Source organism: Phoca vitulina, unplaced genomic scaffold, assembly GCF_004348235.1.
Source record: "Phoca vitulina isolate PV1807 unplaced genomic scaffold, GSC_HSeal_1.0 scaffold10, whole genome shotgun sequence".
NCBI classification, from domain to species: Eukaryota; Metazoa; Chordata; class Mammalia; order Carnivora; family Phocidae; genus Phoca; species Phoca vitulina.
The window spans coordinates 42,742,844-42,766,224 of NW_022589713.1; the positions used below are offsets into that span (position 1 = coordinate 42,742,844).

The following is a 23,381-nucleotide window of genomic DNA, read 5'->3' on the forward strand; positions in this document are numbered from 1 at the left end:
CATTGGGCTCCCTGCTCCGCGGGAAGCCTGCTTCTCCCTCTCCCACTCCCCCTGCTTGTGTTCCCTCTCTCGCTGTGTCTCTCTCTGTCAAATAAATAAAATATATATATTTTTTGTTAATTATGCATAGAAATTGGCTTTGCCATGAGATATTTATAAGTGTTATAAGAATAAAGCATTTTCTAGTCAAATACATTGAGACACTGGATAAAACAAGGTTGAACAGTTGTGTGTGTGTGTGTGTGTTTAGGACTTTTCAGAGCTTGTAATTTGACTCTACTTGGGGGGATAGTGTGTGCAACATTTTCAAAGTAATTTGCCCACAGACCCACCTTACCCTATGCCATGTTGTGGGATGCACTTTGGGAGAGGATGCTATGGACTGACACTGAGACTGTCAGGAGTTTGTTAAGATAGTTTTCAGTAGGTTTTCTCTTTTTTAAAGTTACCTAAGATATTATGACCATGTTTTCTAAACAATCAACCTACTTTCTGAACATGCTTTCTGTAACTTTAACAATGGTGATAGAGATGTGAATTAGATGTTTTTGTCCTTGTTACAGATGGCAGTGCTTAGGTGGAGAGAGGGGAAGTATTTAGAGAGTAAGAGACATAGGGTGGACCACAAAAACAACAGGAAGATCTGGTGTGACTCTTGAAAAAGGAGTATGGCAGTGTGGAAGGAAAGGTATTCATGATACTGACTGACTTTCAGAATTGGGGCTGGCATTTCAGAGACCTTGAACTGGGAGCCGGAAGATGTGGATTTCAATCTCACATGTGCTACTCTTTAGTGGTTTGGTGTTGGTCAAGGTCTGGGCACCCCACCTGGTGGTATTTCTTATATAGGAGGGTACTTGTTCTTGATGATCTTCCATGAGCTTCTGGCTTGGGCCCCCTCTGAGTCTGACAAATTTCCCTTCCATTGCTTTGATCTTCATGTTTGCATACAGTAGCAAGGAGTAGTTCCCTCCTTGGGATCATTGCTGTACTGATCTCAGGAATATTTGGCAATGAATTTACATGATGTATGTTTTATATGTGCATGGAATAAGGGAGGGTGAGAAAGGTGACCTTTCTCTGAGGTGTTTATTTTTATCTGGGTAGGTAGCAGCCTATTCTACAACACAAAAAGAAGCTGGAAATAGCTCCTAGACAATTTCCACATATTTGGAGGAAAAGATTAATTTGTATATTTCTATCTGATCAACCACATGTTTTTTGATAGCCTGTGTAATAGTCTGCATATAATTATAGGTGCTGAACTGACGTGGCAGAGGTTGTAGTTAAAAATATGAGGTTCAAAAAAAAATAAACTGTTGGCTTTATTATTTTATTTCTGAATAATAGCTCATTCAATAATTTTGAAGTAACAAAATTATTTTAAGAGGAAATTTCATTTTTTAACTAGAGCTCTCTCTCTTTTTTAAAGAAAGCTAGTGGTAAAATTGTTTATGTGTTTAATTAGAAAAGACTGGGCTTGACCTAGAATGAAGTGCCAGAGATGTTAGCCATTATACGTATTATCTTTGAAATGTTTTAGACAACCAGGGTTCCTAAAACAAGGAGAGAAATGAGTTAAAATTCTTGGTTTTTGATAAGAGTTAAAATGTACAGTTATATTTTCTGATTTGTTATTGTAACAGTTTAAGTTTCATCTTCTAATAAAGACATATGTGTGCCTCAACATCAGGTTCTTTTTCGGTACTCATTGCTCTGTTGATGTTTCTGCAGTGAGACTGGGCAACATGTATGTGGAATAGAAATGATCCAGTGTTTTCTTTATTACTATCCATGATTTTTTTTATTACTTTATTGATGGTATATGACAAGGTTAGTGCTCCCCAAGCCCCTCCCTTTCTTTAGGGGTTCTGGGATGGAAACTTTGTAGAGGTCAGGAGATTCTCAGTGTGTTGGGGGATGAGTTGGAGCAAGGACTTCCCAGCAGCTGGGGGCCTCTCTTTCCTCTTGCTCTCACTGGGGCTGGTGGTCCAGGGGGCTCTTACTCCTTGGAGGCCGTGTGGACCATAAAGTCTATCACCTGGTTGCTGTAGCCAAATTCATTGTCATACCAGGAAATGAGCTTGACTAAGTGGTCATTGAGTGCAATGTCAGCCCCAGCATTGAAGGTTGAAGAGTGGGTGTCCCTGTTAAAGTCGCAGGAGACAACCTGGTCCTCAGTTAGCCCAGGATACTCTTGAGGGGTCCCTCCCATGCCTGCTTTACCACCTTCTTATTATCATTGTATTTGGCAGCTTTCTCCAGGTGGCAGGTCACATCCACGACTGATATGTTGGAGGTGGGGACATGGGAGGTCGTGTTAGTGAGCTTCTTATTCAGCCCAGAGATGATCTCGCCTATGGTTCTGGCAGTGCCAATAGAAGCAGGGATGATGTCCTGGGCAGCCCCTTGGTCATCACACCAGAGCTTCCCAAAGGGGCTGTCCAAGGTCTTCTGGGTGGCGGTGATGGCATGGAGTCATGAGTCTCTCCAGGATGCCAAAGTTGTGATGGATGATCTTGGCTAGGGGGGCAAAGGAGTTGGTGGTGCAGGAAGCATTGCTGGCAATCTTTAGGGAGTTGTCATACTTCTCCTGGTTCATGCCCATCACAAATACGGGGGCATCAGCAGAAGGGGGAGAGATGATGACCTTCTTGGCCCCACCTTTCAAGTGAGCAGAGGTGGTGCCTTATCCTTATCCATGGTGGTGAAGATCCCTTTGGACTCCACAACATACACAGCACCAGCATCACCCCATTTGATATTGGCGGGATCTTGCTCCTGGAAGATGGAGATGGGCTTTCCATTGACAAGTTTCCTGTTCTCAGCCTTGACTGTGCTGTTGAATTTGCCATGGGTGGAATCATACTGGAACATGTAGACCATGTAGTTGAGGTCAATGAAAGGGTCATTGATGATGACAATATGTATTTTGCTAGAGTTAATAGCAGCCCTGGTGACCAGGCACCCAATACGGCCAAATCACTTCATTCTCACCATCACCATTGTGTTTCAGGGGTGTGGCTGGCACTGCATCGGAAGATGCAGCCATCTGTCAAACGGGGAGGAGTAGAGAGCCACTATCCACAGTGTTTTGAATGCTATTCAGTAAGATGAAGTAAGGATGGAGTTACCTAATGTGTTTTGAAGTGAACCTTTGAGAATGGCATGAGGAAGTGATCCTAAGTTAGTACAAAGTGAGACTGACCAGCTTCCAGAGAGTTGGTGTAGGGTAAGAAGCACAAAGCATGGCATTTTCCATGCAAGGTTGAGGTTGCATCTCCTCTCCTCCTGTGGCAGGTAACTTCACAGGGGAGGCTTCAGAGTTTGGCTTTGCTGAGTTCAGTATGTGAGAATTGGTGAAATATCAATTGTAATACCTTTCAAGGATTTACATTGGGTGGGTGTAAATTTTCATTTTCATTTGACTTATTTTTATCCCATTACATGCTTTGCACTGTTAACAAATCCTGTAGCTCTTCTGTTTCTTACTCATTTAATACCTGTCCTTATAGTTTTTCTATTTATCTTTTTATTATTTTTAGCTTATGGTATTATGGTTAGAGGAAAGGGTGTTTGTATGATTTCAATCCTTTAGAATTTGTTGAGACTTCTTTCATGACTCAGTATGTGTATACTTAGGGGAAAAAAAGTGAATTCTGCCATTGTTGGATAATATGTTTTTTTCCTGTCCATAGGTCAAGCTTGTTAATCTGATAGATAGGGATATAAATCTTCTGTATCTGTGCTGATTGCTTCTTTTCTCTTTATTTTATTAGCTACTGAGATAGGTTTGAAATGCTTTCTTTGGTACAATTGCAATTTTGTTGTATTTTGCCTTTATGTATTTTGAATATTAGTTATTAGATATATAAAAAATTTAGATTATATTTCCCTTGGCTTATTGAAATTTTTATCATTATTTTGTTACTTAAAAATTCACCAGTATGGGGTGCCTGACTGGCTCAGTTGGCAGAGCATGTGACTCTTGATCTTGGGGTCATGAGTTTGAGTCCCATGTGGGGTGTAGAGATTACTTATTAATAAATAAAACTTAAAAAAATAACCAGTAATGGTTTTTGTCCAAAGCCTATTCTGTCTTACACTAATTTAGTTATACCATCATTTGCTGGGTTAGATATGACTGGTATATCTTTTACCATTCTCTTGTTTTTAGCCTTTCTGGTTGAATAACTTTATTTTTTTTGATGTATCTCTTCATATTGTATTTAAAAAAATTTCTGCTTTACAGTTTTTCTTTAGTATTTAGTCCATTTACATTTATCGTAGTTGTTGGTGTAGTTGTATTTATAGCTGCTATCTTATTTTGTGCTTTTGTTTATTCTGTTTTGTGTTTTTTTTTTTCTTCATGTCTTTTTGGTTTGTTTCTTTTAAATAATTCCTTTTATTCTTTCAGTAGTTATTCTCCTGCTCTTGTTTTTGAAATCTATTATTTCTGTGAACACAATTGTAGGTTGACAGTATTTTTAACAATTAAAGATATTGTTTTAGTGTCTTTTGATTGAACTTGTTGCTGTTAAGAAATTAGATGTTAGAACAACTGTGGCTCTTTTGAAAGAGATACTCTAAATCAAGTGAGGACCTACTTACGCTTTTAGCTTTTGGACTTCCCCTCCTGCAGTATCCTCTCCCTAACACACACCTTCAGCCCCCAGCTCAGATCAGTGAGGGGTCAGGGAGATGGGAGAGTTACTTTTTGATCATCTCTATTATACTTGATTGTAGTCACAGGAAGCTCTAGCTTTAACTGGGGCTGGGTCTTCATCTAACTTCCAATTTGTGTGGGCCATCACCTTGCCACTCATTCCTCTGGTTCATCTTGTCAGACAAATGCTCTCAGTGTAAACATCAGCTTGAGAGCTCTGGGTACCTCTCAGAGTTCTTGCCTATACAGTCACTGGCCTAAGCATTTGGTACTAGTTCATTGATGCTTTTAAGAAGGTTTATTTTCTTATTTTTTATCGAGCATTTTTAGTTGCTTTTAGAGGGAGAGAGTTGTCCAGGTATCTATTGTAAGAAATAGAAATCCTATTCTCTTGATTGAATGAGTTAATGAAACAGTAAACCAAACAAAATAAACTCCAGGTACCTTGAAGTCTTTACAAGAAAGATCATGGTTTTACTAAATCAACAAATGTGAAAATAATTAATGTCAGTATTTTAGGTGTTAATTTTGGTACTCTTTTTTGGAAAAGTCGGCATGTAGACTAACATTGGCAGCAAAACTTTTTTGTTAAGACTACCCACAATACATTAGAATTGTTTAACATTATTAAAAAATAGTACAGCTCTTCATTAATAAGCCTAGTCATCATAGGCTTATTTTCATAGGATAATTTCTAATCATCATAGCTTTTATCCTCATAATATGATGAAATAGGTCTTTGATTTGAATGACAGATATTAGTTCAGTCCAGTTATCCCTTCCAAAGAGTTAATTAAGCAGAAAATAGCACCAATCTTATTGCTTGTATCGTGTCCCACAGGGGATTTCAGAGGGACTAGGATAGCTCATTTCAGGTAGTAGCAAGTTGAATTGGCCTGACAGCCTCACTGAGTTCATAGAGAACTGGGATGACACATGGCTCCTTTCCAACCTAAGTGCTAAAATAGTGGTGGTTTTCCAGTACTGGGAATGAGTCCTCTAGGAACTGACTGACAGTTGTGATGTAAAGCACATGTTAAGGTATTTGAGAAAGTCCTTCCCCCTCTCAAATTGCATTTTCCCCCTACATGCAGAGCAAAGGTTCAGAACCTAATGAGAAGACACAGAACAAGGCATATGGGATACAAATATCATATGTGTATGTACTGAGAGCTAGGGAGGATGGAGGATATAGCTTAATATCTTTGGGCGAGTAGGCGCCCTTATATTGCACTCCTTTGTAGGGAATTTTTGTACCATCCAGGTACAGCTGCACTTTCCATGTGGAGTACCCATTTAGGTAAGACTTAAGATGGGGAATATGAGAAGACAGCTCTAGGTGGTTGGGCCTGGGCTCAAGGAAAAAGGGGCAGGAGTTGAGCTGAGCAGTTAGGCATGCTCAGTTTATTCTTTCCAAATTTGCCAACTAGGTGAAGCATTTTTTAAAAAAAATTTAATTATTTATTTGAGAGAGAGAGACACAGCGAGAGAGGGAACACAAGCAGGGAGAGTGGGGGAGGGAGAAGCAGGCTCCCCACTGAGCAGGGAGCCCGATGTGGGGCTCGATCCCAGGACCCTGGGATCATGACCTGAGCCGAAGGCAGACGCTTAATGACTGAGCCACCCAGGCGCCCCTAGGTGAAGCATTTTCTCTTGGGTAGAATGAATAAAGGGACAGAGAGAGGATGAAAGGGTTATATTAATTTATTCTTGCCACACAGAAGGAAATATCAGGATTGGGGAGGAAACAATGAAGTTCAGGTATCTTTAAAACTTTTTTTCTAGCAGCCTTAGAATTCATACTTTATGATATTAATAATAGGAAGAAAAAGTAACATTAAAATATTCTACTTAAAAAATATTACTTTTTATGACCTAGGTTAAGTGTCCATGTTTGTTGTTTAATTTCCAAACTGCCTTGTGTTTTATTATTTTTATACATGATGAAGCTGAAGCACAGAGGTGAAAATGCCCCAGGATATATAGCTAGTAGAATGTAAAATAATGGTGTGAACCTAGATCTAACTCCGTATCTTCTATTTTTTTTTACATTTTCATGAAAAATACATAATTTTTTGGTTGAAAAAGTAATACATGTGTACTGTAACAATTCAAATAATGTAAAAATGTCCAAAGTAGAATTAGTGGACCCCACTTCCCACAACTCACACATACTATACTCACCATTAACAGGTGTTGTATCTCTTTCCTTTACTTATGTATTTACATATGTATATTTTCTTGTTAAACATGGGATTCTGCATACAATTTTTAATGTAGTTTTCAATATTTCGTTTGACCTATAACTTAAATAAACTCAGATATTTAATGTGTATGTTTTGCAAATATTTTCTCCCATTGTAAAACACTATGAGGCATAATGGTGTCATTAAGGGTAGAAATTTACAATTTTTATGGGGGTTACTTTACCAATGTTTTCTTTTATGCTTAGTGCCCTTTTTTCCTTAAGAAAGCTTTGTCTACCTCAAAATGGCCAAGATATTCTTTATGATCTCTTCTAGAAGCTTTTTTGTTTTAGCTTTTGCATTTAAGTCTGTGACTCATCTCAAATTAGTTTGTGAGTATAGAGTTTCCTGGGGTGTTTTATAGTTCAGAACATAGTTTAACATGGTAATGTTTTGTGTGATCTTGAAAAGGACATTGTGTTTTACTTCTGTTGAGTAGAGTGTTCTATCCATGTCAAAGTTGGTTGATAGTGCTATCTTTCTATATCCTTCCTGACTTTCTGGCTATTTGTTCTGTCAGTTATTGAGACAGGGTATTGAATTTCCCAGCTAAAATTGTGGATTTGTCTGTTTACTCTCTCAATTTTGTCAAGTTTTGCCTCAGGTATTTTGAAGTTCTGTTGTTAAGAGGCATACAGTTAGGATTGTTATATTCTGTTGTTGAATGACTCTTATCTTTGTGAAATGACCTTTATCTCTGGAGTTACTTTTTGCTCTGGAATCTACTTTCCTGAAGTAGTATAGCCACTCTGGCTTTCTTTTGATTCACATTAGCATGATGTATAGTTTCCATTCTTTTACTTTTAACCTGTGAATTTATTTATAAGGGGGTTTCTTGCAGATAACCTATATGTGAGTCTTGTTTTTAAAAAAATCTAATTTGAGGATCTCTACTTTTTGATTAGTATGTTTAGACTGTTATATTTAGTGTGATTGTTGAAATAGGTTTAAATCAGCCATTTGTGTTCAATTTGTCCACCATTTTGTTTTCTTTTTTCTTTTCCTACCTTCTTTTGAAATTAATTGACTTTTAAATGATTCCATTTTATCTCCTTTATTGGCTTATTATTCATTTTTTTACAGTGTACATCTCTAACTTATCACAGTTGACCTTCAAGTAATGATACATAGATTGATATATATATATATATATATATATATATATATATATATAAGAACTTTGTATAAGAAGCTTACACCAGAGCTTACTGTATATAACGATATACAAATTTATATATCCTATATAAGAACCCTATATAAGACCATTACACCAGAATACACCTAGTACTCCCTTTCTAGCCTATTATTGTACATTTTACTTCTACATTTTATATTTTTAAAAGATTTTATTTATTAGAGTGCATGCGTGACCAGGGGAGGTGGAGGGGAGGGGCAGAGGGAGAGGGAGAAGCAGCAGGGAGTCTGAGGCAGGGCTTGATCCCAGGACCCTGGATCATGACCTTAGCTGAAGGCAAATGCTTAACTGACTGAGCCACCCAGGCGCCCCTGTTCTGTTTTGTTTTTCAGTTTCATTGAGGTATGATTGACAAAATTCCAAGATACTTAAAGTATACATAGTGATAATTTGATATGTGTATATATATGTATATATGTATATGTATACATACACATATACATACACTGATACATTCAATATGTACATTTGATATGTATATATATGTATATATGTACATACATATATGTATATGTATACATACGCATATACATACACTGTGAAAGGATTCCCCTGTTGAGTTCATTAAAACATCAATCACCTCACATATTTACCTCTCTCTTCTTTTTTGGATGAGAACATCCGTATTCTACTCTTTAAGTAAACTTCAATTGTACAATACGGGGTTATCAACTACAGTCACACTGTTTTTTTTTTTTTTTTTTCAATGAAATTTTATTTTATTTTATTTTTAATTTTTTTATTGTTATGTTAATCCCCATACATTACATCATTAGTTTTAGATACAGTGTTCCATGATTCATTGTGCATAACACCCAGTGCTCCATGCAGAACGTGCCCTCCTCAATACCCATCACCAGGCTAACCCATCCTCCCAACCCCCTCCCCTCTAGAACCCTCAGTTTGTTTTTCAGAGTCCATTGTCTCTCATGGTTCTTCTCCCCCTCCGATTTCCCCCCCTTCATTCTTCCCCTCCTGCTACATTCTTCTTCTTCTTTTTTTCTTTCTTAACATATATTGCATTATTTGTTTCAGAGGTACAGATCTGAGATTCAACAGTCTTGCACAATTCACAGCGCTTACCAGAGCACATACCCTCCCCAGTGTCCATCACCCAGTCACCCCACCCCTCACTCCAGCAACCCTCAGTTTGTTTCCTGAGATTAAGAATTCCTCATATCAGTGAGGTCATATGATACATGTCTTTCTCTGTTTGACTTATTTCACTCAGCATAATACCCTCCAGTTCCATCCACGTCGTTGCAAATGGCAAGATCTCATTCCTTTTGATGGCTGCATAATATTCCATTGTATATATATACCACATCTTCTTTATCCATTCATCTGTTGATGGACATCTTGGCTCTTTCCACAGTTTGGCTATTGTGGACATTGCTGCTATAAACATCAGGGTGCACGTAGCCTTTCGGGTCCCTACTTTTGTATCTTTGGGGTAAATACCGAGTAGTGCAATTGCTGGATCATATGGTAGCTCTATTTTAAACTTTTTGAGGAACCTCCATACTGTTTTCCAGAGTGGCTGCACCAGCTTGCATTCCCACCAACAGTGTAGGAGGGTTCCCCTTTCTCCGCATCCCCGCCAACATCTGTCATTTCCTGACTTGTTAATTTTAGCCATTCTGACTGGTGTGAGGTGGTATCTCATTGAGGTTTTGATTTGGATTTCCCTGATGCCGAGCGATATTGAACACTTTTTCATGTGTCTGTTGGCCGTTTGGGTGTCTTCTTTGGAAAAATGTCTGTTCATGTCTTCTGCCCATTTCTTGATTGGATTCTTTGTTCTTTTGGTGTTGAGTTTGATGAGTTCTTTATAGATTTTGGATACTAGCCCTTTATCTGATATGTCATTTGCAAATATCTTCTCCCATTCTGTCAGTTGTCTTATGGTTTTGTTGACTGTTTCCTTTGCTTTGCAAAAGGTTTTTATCTTGATGAAGTCCCAATAGTTCATTTTTGCCTTTGCTTCCCTTGCCTTTGGTGATGTTCCTAGGAAGAAGTTGCTGTGGCTGAGGTCGAAGAGGTTGCTGCCTGTGTTCTCCTCTAGGATTTTGATGGACTCCTGTCTCACATTGAGGTCTTTCAACCATTTGGAGTCTATTTTTGTATGTGGTGTAAGGAAATGGTCCAGTTTTATTCTTCTGCATGTGGCTGTCCAATTTTCCCAACACCATTTGTTGAAGAGACTGTCTTTTTTCCATTGGACATTCTTTCCTGCTTTGTCAAAGATTAGTTGACCATATAGTTGAGGGTCCATTTCTGGGCTCTCTATTCTGTTCCATTGATCTATGTGTCTGTTTTTGTGCCAGTACCATACTGTCTTGATGATGACAGCTTTGTAGTAGAGCTGGAAGTCCGGAATTGTGATGCCGCCAGCTTTGCTTTTCTTTTTCAACATTCCTCTGGCTATTCGGGGTCTTTTCTGGTTCCATACAAATTTTAGGATTATTTGTTCCATTTCTTTGAAAAAAGTGGATGGTATTTTGATGGGGATTGCATTGAATGTGTAGATTGCTCTAGGTAGGATTGACATCTTCACAATATTTGTTCTTCCAATCCATGAGCATGGAACGTTTTTCCATTTCTTTGTGTCTTCCTCAATTTCTTTCATGAGTATTTTATAGTTTTCTGAGTACAGATCCTTTGCCTCTTTGGCTAGATTTATGCCTAGGTATCTTATGGTTTTGGGTGCAATTGTAAATGGGATCGACTCCTTAATTTCTCTTTCTTCTGACTTGTTGTTGGTGTATTGGAATGCCACTGATTTCTGTGCATTGATTTTATATCCTGCCACTTTACTGAATTCCTGTATGAGTTCTAGCAGTTTTGGGGTGGAGTCTTTGGGATTTTCCACATAAAGTATCATATCATCTGCAAAGAGTGAGACTTTGACTTCTTCTTTGCCAATTTGGATGCCTTTGATTTCTTTTTGTTGTCTGATTGCTGTGGCTAGGACTTCCAATACTATGTTGAATAGCAGTGGTGATAGTGGACATCCCTGCCGCGTTCCTGACCTTAGGGGGAAAGCTCTCAGTTTTTCCCCATTGAGAATGATATTCACTGTAGGTTTTTCATAGATGGCTTTTATGATATTGAGGTATGTACCCTCTATGCCTATACTCTGGAGTTTTGATCAAGAAAGGATGCTGTACTTTGTCAAATGCTTTTTCTGCATCTATTGAGAGGATCATATGATTCTTGTTCTTTCTTTTGTTAATGTATTGTATCACGTTGATTGATTTGCAGATGTTGAACCAACCTTGCAGCCCAGGGATAAATCCGACTTGGTCGTGGTGAATGATCCTTTTAATGTACTGTTGGATCCTATTGGCTAGTATTTTGGTGAGAATTTTTGCATCCATGTTCATCAGGGATATTGGTCTGTAATTCTCCTTTTTGATGGGGTCTTTGTCTGGTTTTGGGATCAAGGTAATGGTGGCCTCATAAAATGAGTTTGGAAGTTTTCCTTCCATTTCTATTTTTTGGAACAGTTTCAGAATAGATATTAATTCTTCTTGAAATGTTTGGTAGAATTCCCCTGGGAAGCCATCTGGCCCTGGGCTTTTGTGTTTTGGGAGATTTTTGATGACTGCTTCAATTTCCTTAGTGGTTATAGGTCTGTTCAGGTTTTCTATTTCTTCCTGGTTCAGTTTTGGTAGTTGATACATCTCTAGGAATGCATCCATTTCTTCCAGGTTATCTAATTTGCTGGCATAGAGTTGCTCATAATCTGTTCTTATAATTGTTTGTATTTCTTTGGTGTTGGTTGTGATCTCTCCTCTTTCATTCATGATTTTGTTGATTTGGGTCATTTCTCTTTTCTTTTTGATAAGTCTGGCTAGGGGTTTATCAATCTTGTTAATTCTTTCAAAGAACCAGCTCCTAGTTTCATTGATCTGTTCTACTGTTCTTTTGGTTTCTATTTCATTGATTTCTGCTCTGATCTTTATTATTTCTCTTCTCCTGCTGGGTTTAGGCTTTATTTGCTGTTCTTTCTCCAGCTCCTTTAGGTGTAGGGTTAGGTTGTGTACTTGAGACCTTTCTTGTTTCTTGAGAAAGGCTTGTATTGCTATATACTTTCCTCTTAGGACTGCCTTTGCTGTATCCCAAAGATTTTGAATAGTTGTGTTTTCATTTTCATTGGTTTCCATGAATTTTTTTAATTCTTTAATTTCCTGGTTGACCCATTCATTCTTTAGTCGGATGCTCTTTAGCCTCCATGTATTTGAGTTCATTCCGACTTTCCTCTTGTGATTGAGTTCTAGTTTCAAAGCATTGTGGTCTGAAAATATGCAGGGAATGATCCCAATCTTTTGGTACCGGTTGAGACCTGATTTATGACCTAGGATGTGATCGATTCTGGAGAATGTTCCATGGGCACTAGAGAAGAATGTGTATTCCGTTGCTTTGGGATGGAATGTTCTGAATATGTCTGTGAAGTCCATTTGGTCCAGTGTGTCATTTAAAGTCTTTATTTCCTTGTTGATCTTTTGCTTAGACGATCTGTCCATTTCAGTGAGGGGGGTGTTAAAGTCCCCCACTATTATTGTATTGTTGTCGATGTGTTTCTTTGCTTTTGTTATTAATTGGCTTATATAATTGGCTGCTCCCATGTTAGGGGCATAGATATTTACAATTGTTAGATCTTCTTGTTGGATAGACCCTTTAAGTAGGATATAGTGTCCTTCCTCATCCCTTATTACAGTCTTTGGTTTAAAATCTAATTTAGGGGCGCCTGGGTGGCTCAGTTGGTTAAGCGACTGCCTTCGGCTCAGGTCATGATCCTGGAGTCCCAGGATCGAGTCCCGCATCGGGCTCCCTGCTCGGCAGGGAGTCTGCTTCTCCCTCTGACCCTCCCCTCTCTCATGCTTTCTCTCTGTCAAATAAATAAATAAAACCTTAAAAAAAAAAAAAATCTAATTTGTCTGATATAAGGATTGCCACTCCAGCTTTCTTTTGGTGTCCATTAGCATGGTAAATGGTTTTCCACCCCCTCACTTTCAATCTGGGGGTGTCTTTGGGTCTAAAATGAGTCTCTTGCAGACAGCATATCGATGGGTCTTGTTTTTTAATCCAATCTGATAGCCTGTGTCTTTTGATTGGGGCATTTAGCCCATTTACATTCAGGGTAACTATTGAAAGATAGGAATTTAGTGCCATTGTATTGCCTGTAAAGTGACTGTTACTGTATATTGTTTGTGTTCCTTTCTGGTCTATGTTGCTTTTAGGCTCTCTCTTTGCTTAGAGGACCCCTTTCAATATTTGTTGTAGGGCTGGTTTCGTGTTTGCAAATTCCTTTAGTTTTTGTTTGTCCTGGAAGCTTTTTATCTCTCCTTCAATTTTCAATGACAGCCTAGCTGGATATAGTATTCTTGGCTGCATATTTTTCTCATTTAGTGCTCTGAATATGTCCTGCCAGTCCTTTCTGGCCTGCCAGGTCTCTGTGGATAAGTCTGTTGCCAGTCTAATGTTTCTACCATTGTAGGTTACATATCTCTTCTCCCGAGCTGCTTTCAGGATTTTCTCTTTGTCTCTGAGACTCGTAAGTTTTACTATTAGATGTCGGGGTGTTGACCTATTTTTATTGATTTTGAGAGGGGTTCTCTGTGCTTCCTGGATTTTGATGCCTGTTTCCTTCCCCAAATTAGGGAAGTTCTCTGCTATAATTTGCTCCAATATACCTTCTGCCCCTCTCTCTCTTTCTTCTTCTTCTGGGATCCCAATTATTCTAATGTTGTTTCGTCTTATGGTATCGCTTATCTCTCGAATTCTGCCCTCGTGATCCAGTAGTTGTTTGTCTCTCTTTTTCTCAGCTTCTTTATTTTCCATCATTTGGTCTTCTATCTCACTGATTCTTTCTTCTGCCTCATTTATCCTAGCAGTTAGCGCCCCCATATTTGATTGCACCTCATTGATAGCCTTTTTGATTTCTACTTGGTTAGATTTTGGGTTCTTTTACTTCTCCAGAAAGGGTTTCTCTAATAACATCCATGCTTTTTTCAAGCCCAGCTAGTATCTTTAAAGTGATGATTCTGAACTCTAGATCTGACATTGTACTAATGTCCGTATTGAGTAGGTCCCTGGCAGTCGGTACTACCTCTTGTTCTTTTTGTTGAGGTGATTTTTTCCGTTTTGTCATTTTGTGCAGAGGAGAATAGATTAATGAGAGAACAAAATGCTAGCAGGGTAACAACGTCCCCAGAAAATATACTCTAAACAAATCAGAAAAGACCTGAAGCAGTGGGAAAAGAAAGGGAAAGAGAGAAAAAAGAAAAAGAAAGAAAAAAAGAAAGATAAAGATAAAAACAAATAAAAACAGAACAAAACAAAACAAAACAAAAACAGAATGTGATCAAATATGATCAGGTTGGTTTATAGATCAGTGCCACACACTAGATTTTGGGTGTATTTTGGTCTGTTAAAAGAAAGTGCCTCCCAAAATTTTAAAGAAAGAAAAACTTATATATGTACAAAAATAAGGGTTGATATGGTGGAGGGATGGAATATGACTGTAAAGATGGAAATTATAAAAAATTTTATAAAAGGAATTGATAAGTTGTTTGAAAAAAGAAAAGAGGATTTAAAAAAAAAAAAGAAAAAAGGGAGGGAATGTGATCAGGCAGGGGAGTAGAAAAAAACCATACACTAGAGATTTAGAGTATATTTTGATCTGTTAGAAGAAACTATCTCAAAATTTTAAAGAGAGAACAACTTATATATATATGCCAAAAATACGGGTAACTACTATGAAGGGATAGAATATGACTCTAAAAATGAAAAATAAAAATGTTTTTTTAAAAAAGGGATTGATAAGATGTTGGTTGAAAAAGGGAAAAAGAAAAATTCAAAAAAAAAGAAAAAAAAAGAAAAAAAGACAGTTAAAAAAATAATTTACTTTGAAAGACTAAAGAATCATGGTAAAAAAAGCCATGAATTCTATGTGCAGTATTCCCCTAGCGCTGGAGTTCTGCCGTTCTCATTGATCGGTAATCTTCCTCTTGTCTGGCTGTTCTCGCTGATCTTCTGGGGGAGGGGCCTGTTGCCATGGTTCCCAAATGTCTTTGCCGGAGGCCGAATTGCCCTGCCCTTGCCCGGTCCGGGCTAAGTAATCTGCTCGGGTTTGCTCTCGGGAGCTTCTGTTCCCTGCAAACTTTCCGTACAGCTTTGGAGGCGGAGAGTGAAAATGGTGGCCTCCAAGTCTCCGCCCCAGAGGAGCCGAGAACTCGGGGTCCCGCTCCTCAGTGAGCCCCCAGAGAAAAGCAGTCAGTCACTCCCGTCTCCCCGGTCTCCGGCCGCACTCCATGCTCACCCGGCCTGTGACCGCGCGTTTCTATCTCTGGCACCCGACCCCGTGTGGAGTCTCCAAACCCAGCAGATCCCCGCGGTGCGCTTCCGCACCGCTCCTCCTGGGGGAGGAAGGTGAGTCTCCCCGGATCTGCCGCTTGTTGGGTCCCTGCTGGAGGAGCAGTGGCCCGACTGTGCCGCGGATCACGGTTTATAGCAACCCCGAGCTGAGAGCCCGCGCCTGGGCTCCGTCTCTGCAGCCGGCTTCCCTGCTCCGATCCCTGGGAGCTCTGCCGCACTCAGGCACCCCCCGGTCTTTCTGTGACCCCGAGGGTCCTGAGACCACACTGTCCCACGAGGGTTCCATCCGCCACTTAGCCACCAGAGTGACGTCCCTCAGCGGAGCAGACTTCTAAAAGTCCCGATTCTGTGCTCCGCGGCTCTGTCACTTGCCAGAAGCCGCCGACGGAGGCCCCTCCCCCGCCGTCTATCCTCCCGAATATCGCCTCGGATTCACTTCTCCGCATGTCCTACCTTCCAGAAAGTGGTCGCTTTTCTGTTCAGAGAGTTGTTGCTATTCTTTTCTTCGATCTCCTGTTGAGTTTGTAGGTGTTCAGAATGGTTTGATCCCTATCCAGCTGAATTCCTGAGAGGAGACGAAATCCAGGTCTCCTACTCCTCCGCCATCTTGCTCCGCCCCACAGTCACACTGTTTTACATTAGATCCTCAGACCTTATTTATTTTATAGCTGAAAGTTTGTATCCATCACAAACCTTTCCCTATTCCCACCCGCCCCATCTTTGTTTTTGAAAGGTGTTATTGTTGGATCTACATTTGTAGAATGACAGTTACCTGTCTTTTTTTTTTTTTTTTCCCCTTTTGATACTTTAAAGATATTGCTCCACTATCTTCTGGCTTGCATTGTTTCTGATGAGAAAAGTTTCCTGCCACCCTTATTTTTGTTCCCCTCTACAAAATGTGTCTTTTTACTGTAGCTGCTTTTAAGTCTTTATCTTTAGTACTGGTTTTTAGCAGTTTGATTATGATGTGCCTTGGTGTAATTATTTTTGCTTGGTTCCTTTCCACTTGAGGTTCATTGAATTTCTTAAATTGAGAATTACTAGTTTTTATGAATTTAAAAGTTTTCACCCAATATTTCAACCTTCCACCCCCCTCTTGCCATCTTTGGGATTTCATTGTGCATATATTAGGTTGTTTGAAGTTGCCCTATAGTTCACTGATGCTTTGATGCTCTGTTCCATTCCCCCCCCGCCAACCTTCTTTCTGTGTTTATTTTGGATAGTTTTTATTGCTAATTGCTGTGTTTTAAAGTTCAGTAATCATTAAGTCTCCAGAATCTAATCTGTTAATCCAACTCAGTGTATTTTTCATGTAAGACTCTATAGTGTCTGGCCTTTTGATTTGGGCCATTTTTATATCTTCTATTTCACTTTTTATCATGCTTATGCTTTCTTCTTCCTTATTAGTGTATAGACAATATTTATAATAGTCATTTTAATATATTTTTTTCCAAATCCATCATATTTGTCATTTCTAACTGACTGAATTTTCTTCTTAGGAGTCATTTTTTTCTGCTTCTTTGCATGTGTGGCAATATTAAATGGATGCCAGACATTGTGCTTTTTATATTGTTCGGTGCTGGAGTTTTTGTATTCTTATTTTGAAAATTTTTTTATTTTGCGGGCGCCTGGCTGGCTCAGTTGGAGGAGCATGCGACTACTCTTGATCTCAGGGTTATGAGTTCAAGCCCATGTGGGGTGTGGAGCCTACTTAAAAATTTTTTTTTTTAATTTGTAAATTTTTTTTCATATTCCTTTAAGTACTTTTGTGCTTTTTCTTGGATCATTTAAGTTACATGGAAACAGTTTGATCCTTTTTTGAGGCTAGTTTTTAAGCGTTGTTAGGACAATCCAGAACAGCCTTTAGTCTAGTGTTAATTTGGTCACACTGCTGAGGCAATAGCTTTCTTGGGACATTGCCTTGTATTTTAGGTGGTGTTTGGCTGATTGGTATGCTAATTATTCCCAGCCCTGAGTGATTCATGAGGATTGTTCCGCTTGGTGCTTTTGATTTTTAAAAGTATCTTCCATTTTTATGTTATACTCATATTACATGTTTTTCAGATTATTTTAGCATTTTAATTTTTTAAATTTATTTTTTCTTTTTCAAGTTTTTATATAAATTCCAGGTAGCTAACATATAGTGTAATAATAGTTTCAGGTATAGAATTTAGTGATTCATCACTTACATACAACACCTAGTACTCATCACAAGTGCCCTCCTTAATACCTACCCATTGCCCATGTAACCCATCCCTCCCTTCTCCCTTCCAGTAGCCCTCAGTTTGTTCTCTATAGTTAAGAGGTCTGTTTTATGGTTTGCCTCTCTTTTTTCCCCCCCATGTTCTTCTGTTTTGTTTCTTAAATTCCACATATGAGTGAAATCATTGAGTATTTGTCTTTCTCTGACTGACTTATTTTGCTTAGCATAATACACGTCATTGCAAATGGCAAGATTTCATTCTTTTTGATGGCTAAGCAATATTCCTGTGTGTGTGTGTGTGTGTGTGTGTGTGTGTGTCTACCACATCTTCTTTATGCATTCATCAGTTGATAAACATTTGGGCTCTTTCCATAATTCAACTATTATAGGTAATGCTGCTATAAACATAGGGTGCGTGTGTCGCTTCAAATCAGTATTTTTGTATCCTTTGGGTAAATACCTAGTAGTGCAATTGTTGGATTATAGAGTAGTTCTATTTTTAACTTTTTGAGGAACCTCCATACTGTTTTCCAGAGTCTGTCTTATTTTTATTAAAATATATTAAAATTATGTTATGCTAAGTTTTAGTGATTAAAAGATTAAATTTAGTGATTAAATTGTCATAATTTCATAATACCCTGAAAGAATGACCACACCTCCTAATTAACCTAATGCATGTGGGGGCAGATGATACACTCTTAGTATCAGGCCTTTATTTGCACTGGTTATGAATAAATTGCATGTATGTATTTCTCCTATTAAATAACTCTCTTTCACTCTTCTCTCCTTCTCTAGGAAGAACGTGTTGTGAATCACATGGCAGCAAAGATTATTGAAAATGTCTGCACTACCTTTTCTGCTCAGGCCCAGGGCTTTATTACAGGGGAAATTGGACCCATTTTATGGTACCTATTCAAACATTCCACTGTTGATTCTCTCAGGATCACAGCAATATCGGTAAGATGGAGCATCTCTGGGGGATATATCTGGGTATATTTAAACACCAAGTTTGAAGAACTGTGCCAGAAATAGGGTAAATTTCATTGGATAAGTAGGACACAGAAATCTCAGACTAATATAGTTGGTGAGAACAATAATTTTCTTTTAAAACAAAATTTTTGGGCGCCTCGGTGGCTCAGTTGGTTAAGCGACTGCCTTCGGCTCAGGTCATGATCCTGGAGTCCTGGGATCGAGTCCCACATCAGGCTCCCTGCTCAGCAGGGAGTCTGCTTCTCCTTCTGACCGTCCTCCCTCTCATGCTGTCTCTCATTCTCTCTCTCGCAAATAAATAAAAAAAAATTTTTTTAAAAATATTAAAACAAAATTTTCAAAACTGGGGTTGGAAAACCTTGGGACTGTGGGGAAATTGCAGTAGGACCTTGTGGGACCATAACATATGGTTTCAGAAACGATTGGGAAGTGACAGTGGGACGCTGTGCTCATAGGTGGGGTACAGCATTTGGTTTGGTTTATGTTTAGTGTTCCCTGACTTTTCCTGTTAGTTCCCTCTTTCAGATTTTATGCTAAATACATTTATCATGAATTAATTATAAAGTGAATTCATGTTAGTATTCAGGCATCTGTGGTTTTGCAGCTTTTGTATTTTGATTGGCTGTTTCCTACTTTGCTGACTTAGTGTAAAAGATAATTATGTATGAAGCGGTGTTAACATGGTTGTATCAATTTAATAGTCTGTTGAACAAATACAACCCTTGCTCATATGATTTATTAAAATACTCTTTTTGATCACCGGTCTCATCTGGACTCTCAACATTATATGGCAGCCTTGCTGTCTCTCTCTCCCCTGCTCATTCTTGCACTTCTTTTGTCCCTTATTCTCTTTCCTTAGACCTCCAACCCACATTTTCCTCCTCCGTGCTCAGTAAGTGACTTTCCTCTGTACTTCCCAGAGAAAAATGGAGACCTCCAATGGTAATTATCCCAATGTACATCTGCCATGTCTGCAGACCTGTTTACATCCCCCCTCCCCGCCCTGCCCTTGTCTTTCCCTCCTGTTAGAGTTGATGAACTATCCCTTCTCCTGGTAGAGACAAACCTCTCCATGTTTCTTCCCATCTTCTTCCTGTTCCCTTTTTGGGAATCTCGCTCAAATGGTTATTTTTGCTCTTTCCTGAATCTTTAACCCTCCTTCTCTATTAGATCATTCTAATCAGCGTTGAGGTATTCTTTACCCCATTAAAAAAAAAAAAAAAAGCACACATGCAAACATATCAAAGAGTCTCTGGGCTGCACATCCCCCTCACAGCCATACTTCTTTAAAGAGTTATTGCCACAAACTATTACTCCTTTTTGGCTGTTTCCTCTTTAACCCAGTGCAGTATCTGTCCCAAGATGAAGCTGATCTTGCTACAATCTCCACTGACTTTTGTGTTGCTAAATCCTGGGAATATTTAGGGGTATTTTCCAGTTCTTACCTTAAATTTACCTATGTAACAAGCACTAAGCATTCTGTTCGTTGAATATTATTAAGCAAAGGATATGTAGCATCTGCCTCTGTTTCTGTCTCTCTCTTATACACACACACACACACACATGCACGTGCACTTCTGGAGTCACATGATTTCAAAATGACTGAAAAAAACCCCTAATTGTGATATGAGTAATTACGGAGAGACTGTCAGAAAGAGTTACAAAGTATACCAGTGAACTTTCTCAAGGCATCTTGGAATCCTATCTTAGAACATCCATTTTATACTGTATCTTCTCTATATACAATGGAATATTACTCAGCCATCAAAAAGAATGAAATTTTGCCATTTGCAATGATGTGGATGGAACTAGAGGGTGTTATGCTGAGTGAAAAAGTCAGAGAAAGACAAATACTGTATGATTTCACTTGTGTGGGATTTAAGAAACAAAACAGAGGATCATAGGGGAAGGGAAGGAAAAATAAGATGAAAACAGAGAGGGAGGCAAACCTTCAGAGACTCTTTTTTTTTTTTTAAATAAATTTATTCATGAGAGTCAGAGAAGAGAGAGAGAGAGAGGCAGAAGCAGAGGGAGAAGCAGGCTCCCTGCTCAGGCTCCCTGCTTGGCAGGGAGCCTGATGCGGGACTCGATCCCAGGACCCTGGGATCATGACCTGAGCTGAAGGCAGACACTTAACCATCTGAGCCACCCAGGCTCCCACCTTCAGAGACTCTTAACTATAGGGAACAAACTGAGGGTTGCTGGAGGGGAGGGAGGTGGGGGGATGGGGTAACTGGGTGATGGGCATTAAGGAGGGCACGTGATGTTGATGAGCACTGGGTGTTGTATGTAACTGATGAATCACTAAATTCTACTTCTGAAACTAATAATACACTATATGTTAATTGAATTTAAAAAAATTTAAAAAAGAACATCCATTTTAATCCTGGACCTTTAAAAAAATCTGTCTTGCTTTAATTAGGTTTATGTTATTTTCATCTTTATACTCAAACATGGTTTCTTTTCTCAGCAAATTTTTTTCCAGTTCCCACCAAAGTTGTGTACCTTCTAGCCCTTTCTTCACCTGAGACATTAAGCTTCACCCTTCATCTTGGGGTTCTTATATTTTGTTCTTAGCATTCATCTGAATCATTAATTTTTCACTGAAATTTTGCCTGCTGTCCCAAAAAAGTCTCTCCTTTCTTTGCTCCAGGATTCTATTCAGTATCATGTGTTATGTATTGTTTTCCTATTTCTTTAGTTTCCTCCAATATGAAACAGTTCCTCAGTCTTTCTGTGTACTTCATGCTCTTTACAATTTTAAAGAATATAGGGCTTTTATTTTATAGAGGGAGACTCGACCTGGGTCTGTCTGGTGCTTCCTCATGAAACCTCCTTAGCACCTTTGACGACCCCTGCCTGTAACCAGTCTGTGATGGGAGCCATAGGAGGATCACCTATTTTTATTATTCCTTCTCTAGCAGAGGTTGGCAAATGTTTTCTATAAAGGGCCGGATAATAAACAACTTGGGCTTGGTAGGCCACATGTAGTCTCTGTTGCACATCCTTTTTGTTTTGTTTTCTATAGCCCCTTTAAAAATGTAAAAACCATTCTTTTTTTTTTAAGATTTTATTTATTTATTTGAAAGAGAGAGAGTGAGAGCATGCATGAGGGTTGGGGTGGGGGGAGAAGGTTTTCTTTCTTTTCTTTTTTCTCTTCTCTTCTCTTTCTTTCTTTCTTTCATTTTATTTATTTGAGAGAGAGCACGAGCCGGTGGTGGGGGGAGGTGTGTGGGGTGAAGGGCAGAGGGAAAGGGAGAAGCAGGCTGCCCTCTGAGCAGGGAACTTGACACGGGGCTCCATCTCAGGACCCTGGGATCATGACCTGAGCTGAAGGCAGACGCTTAACCGACTGAGCCACCCAGGCACCCCCAAAACCATTCTTATTGTATACCTCATGAGCTGCGGAAAAACAGGCCTTTGGTATTGGTTAGTATTCTATTGTAAGGAAGCTCTTTCCCTTCTCCCATGTGTATGTGTGTATTTGTATCATTATTTTGATGAATAAGTACTTTATGCAGTGGATCATAATGTGGTACTACTGCCACTATTATTATTTGTGGGGATGCTGAGGTCATCCTAGATATGGCCAGTGTGATCCCTTCAAGCTGGCTTCTGTGTTCTGTGGACCCATTTCTATCATTGTTTGAGCACTTCATTATTTTCTGACACCACCTGATGTTCTGGGTTAATTTTTACTTTCTGCCACCTCTGGAATCAATCATTTCTTTGGGGGAACATTTGGTATTTAGAAGCCAAGATCTGGGTGCTCTTTGTGCTTATTGCTATGGGGTGTCATTGTTTCTAGGCCTTCTTAATATTCAGAGTTAGAAAAAAAAAATCCATACATACACATACATTTATAATTGCTTTTATATGTATCATCATACATATTTGGAACAAAACTCATGCATTTGTATCGATACTTCCAATTTTAATCCAATACCTTAAGATTCTTTCTAGCGTTCCCACTTTCTTTGTTTGTAAATCCCTTCTCAGCTGGAGACAAACTGGTTCCTGTTATTCTCAGTATCTGTACTGATTTGTTCAGTCAGTGAATTTACTTCTGTGTAACAGACTCCGTCTACTCAGGCCACCTCTGCTGTGTCCTCTTCTGTCTTCCTTGATATTGCCGCCCTGCTTCCTTGACCACTTGTGCTCGGTTCCCCCTCCCCCTCACTGCCCCCTTTCCTCAGGCACTGACATGTTGACCTTGGGAGGGAAAGGTGAGAAGAGATGGATTAAGGAAAACGAAGGGTCAGGTGTTCTTTTTCATACTTTCCCTTCCCTTAACTCCTCCCACCTCACTGTTCACATTCAGGTGCTTAACCTTCCTGGGAAGCTCATTCCTGAGTCTTTCTCAGGTCCGTCTGCCTCTCTCTGCCGCTGTGTTGCTACTGCCATGGTCCCGGCCCCACCGTCTCTGCCCTGGACCACTCGAGTGGCCTCCTCACTGGTCTTCCCACGGCCAGTTTGCTCCACTGACATCATTGTGCACAGAGAGCGCACTTCCTAAAATCATGTCTCTTCTCTCTTCTCTGCTGAAACTTTCAATAGCTTTCTACCATTTTTCTTAAAGGATTGGTACGACTTTATGCGAAGTACCGGGTAGAAGTTAAGAATTGGTGAGGCTTTCACTTTCAGGACAATATTTATTATTTAAAGCAGTTAACACATTTTGCTAAGTAAATTAGTTGT

General features: G+C 39.2%; 1 protein-coding gene across 8 annotated transcripts in view; it reads left to right on the forward strand.

Annotated features, from left to right (window-relative positions):
• The window catches only part of ULK4 (unc-51 like kinase 4), a 609,379-nt gene that overhangs the window by 101,061 nt on the left and 484,937 nt on the right, over window positions 1-23,381 (forward strand). For all 8 annotated transcript variants that reach the window (XM_032408919.1, XM_032408921.1, XM_032408920.1 and 5 more), the window contains one exon: window positions 18,489-18,650. In XM_032408919.1, coding sequence (XP_032264810.1) covers window positions 18,489-18,650 — 162 coding nt within the window. The remainder of the gene's footprint in view (window positions 1-18,488; window positions 18,651-23,381) is intronic.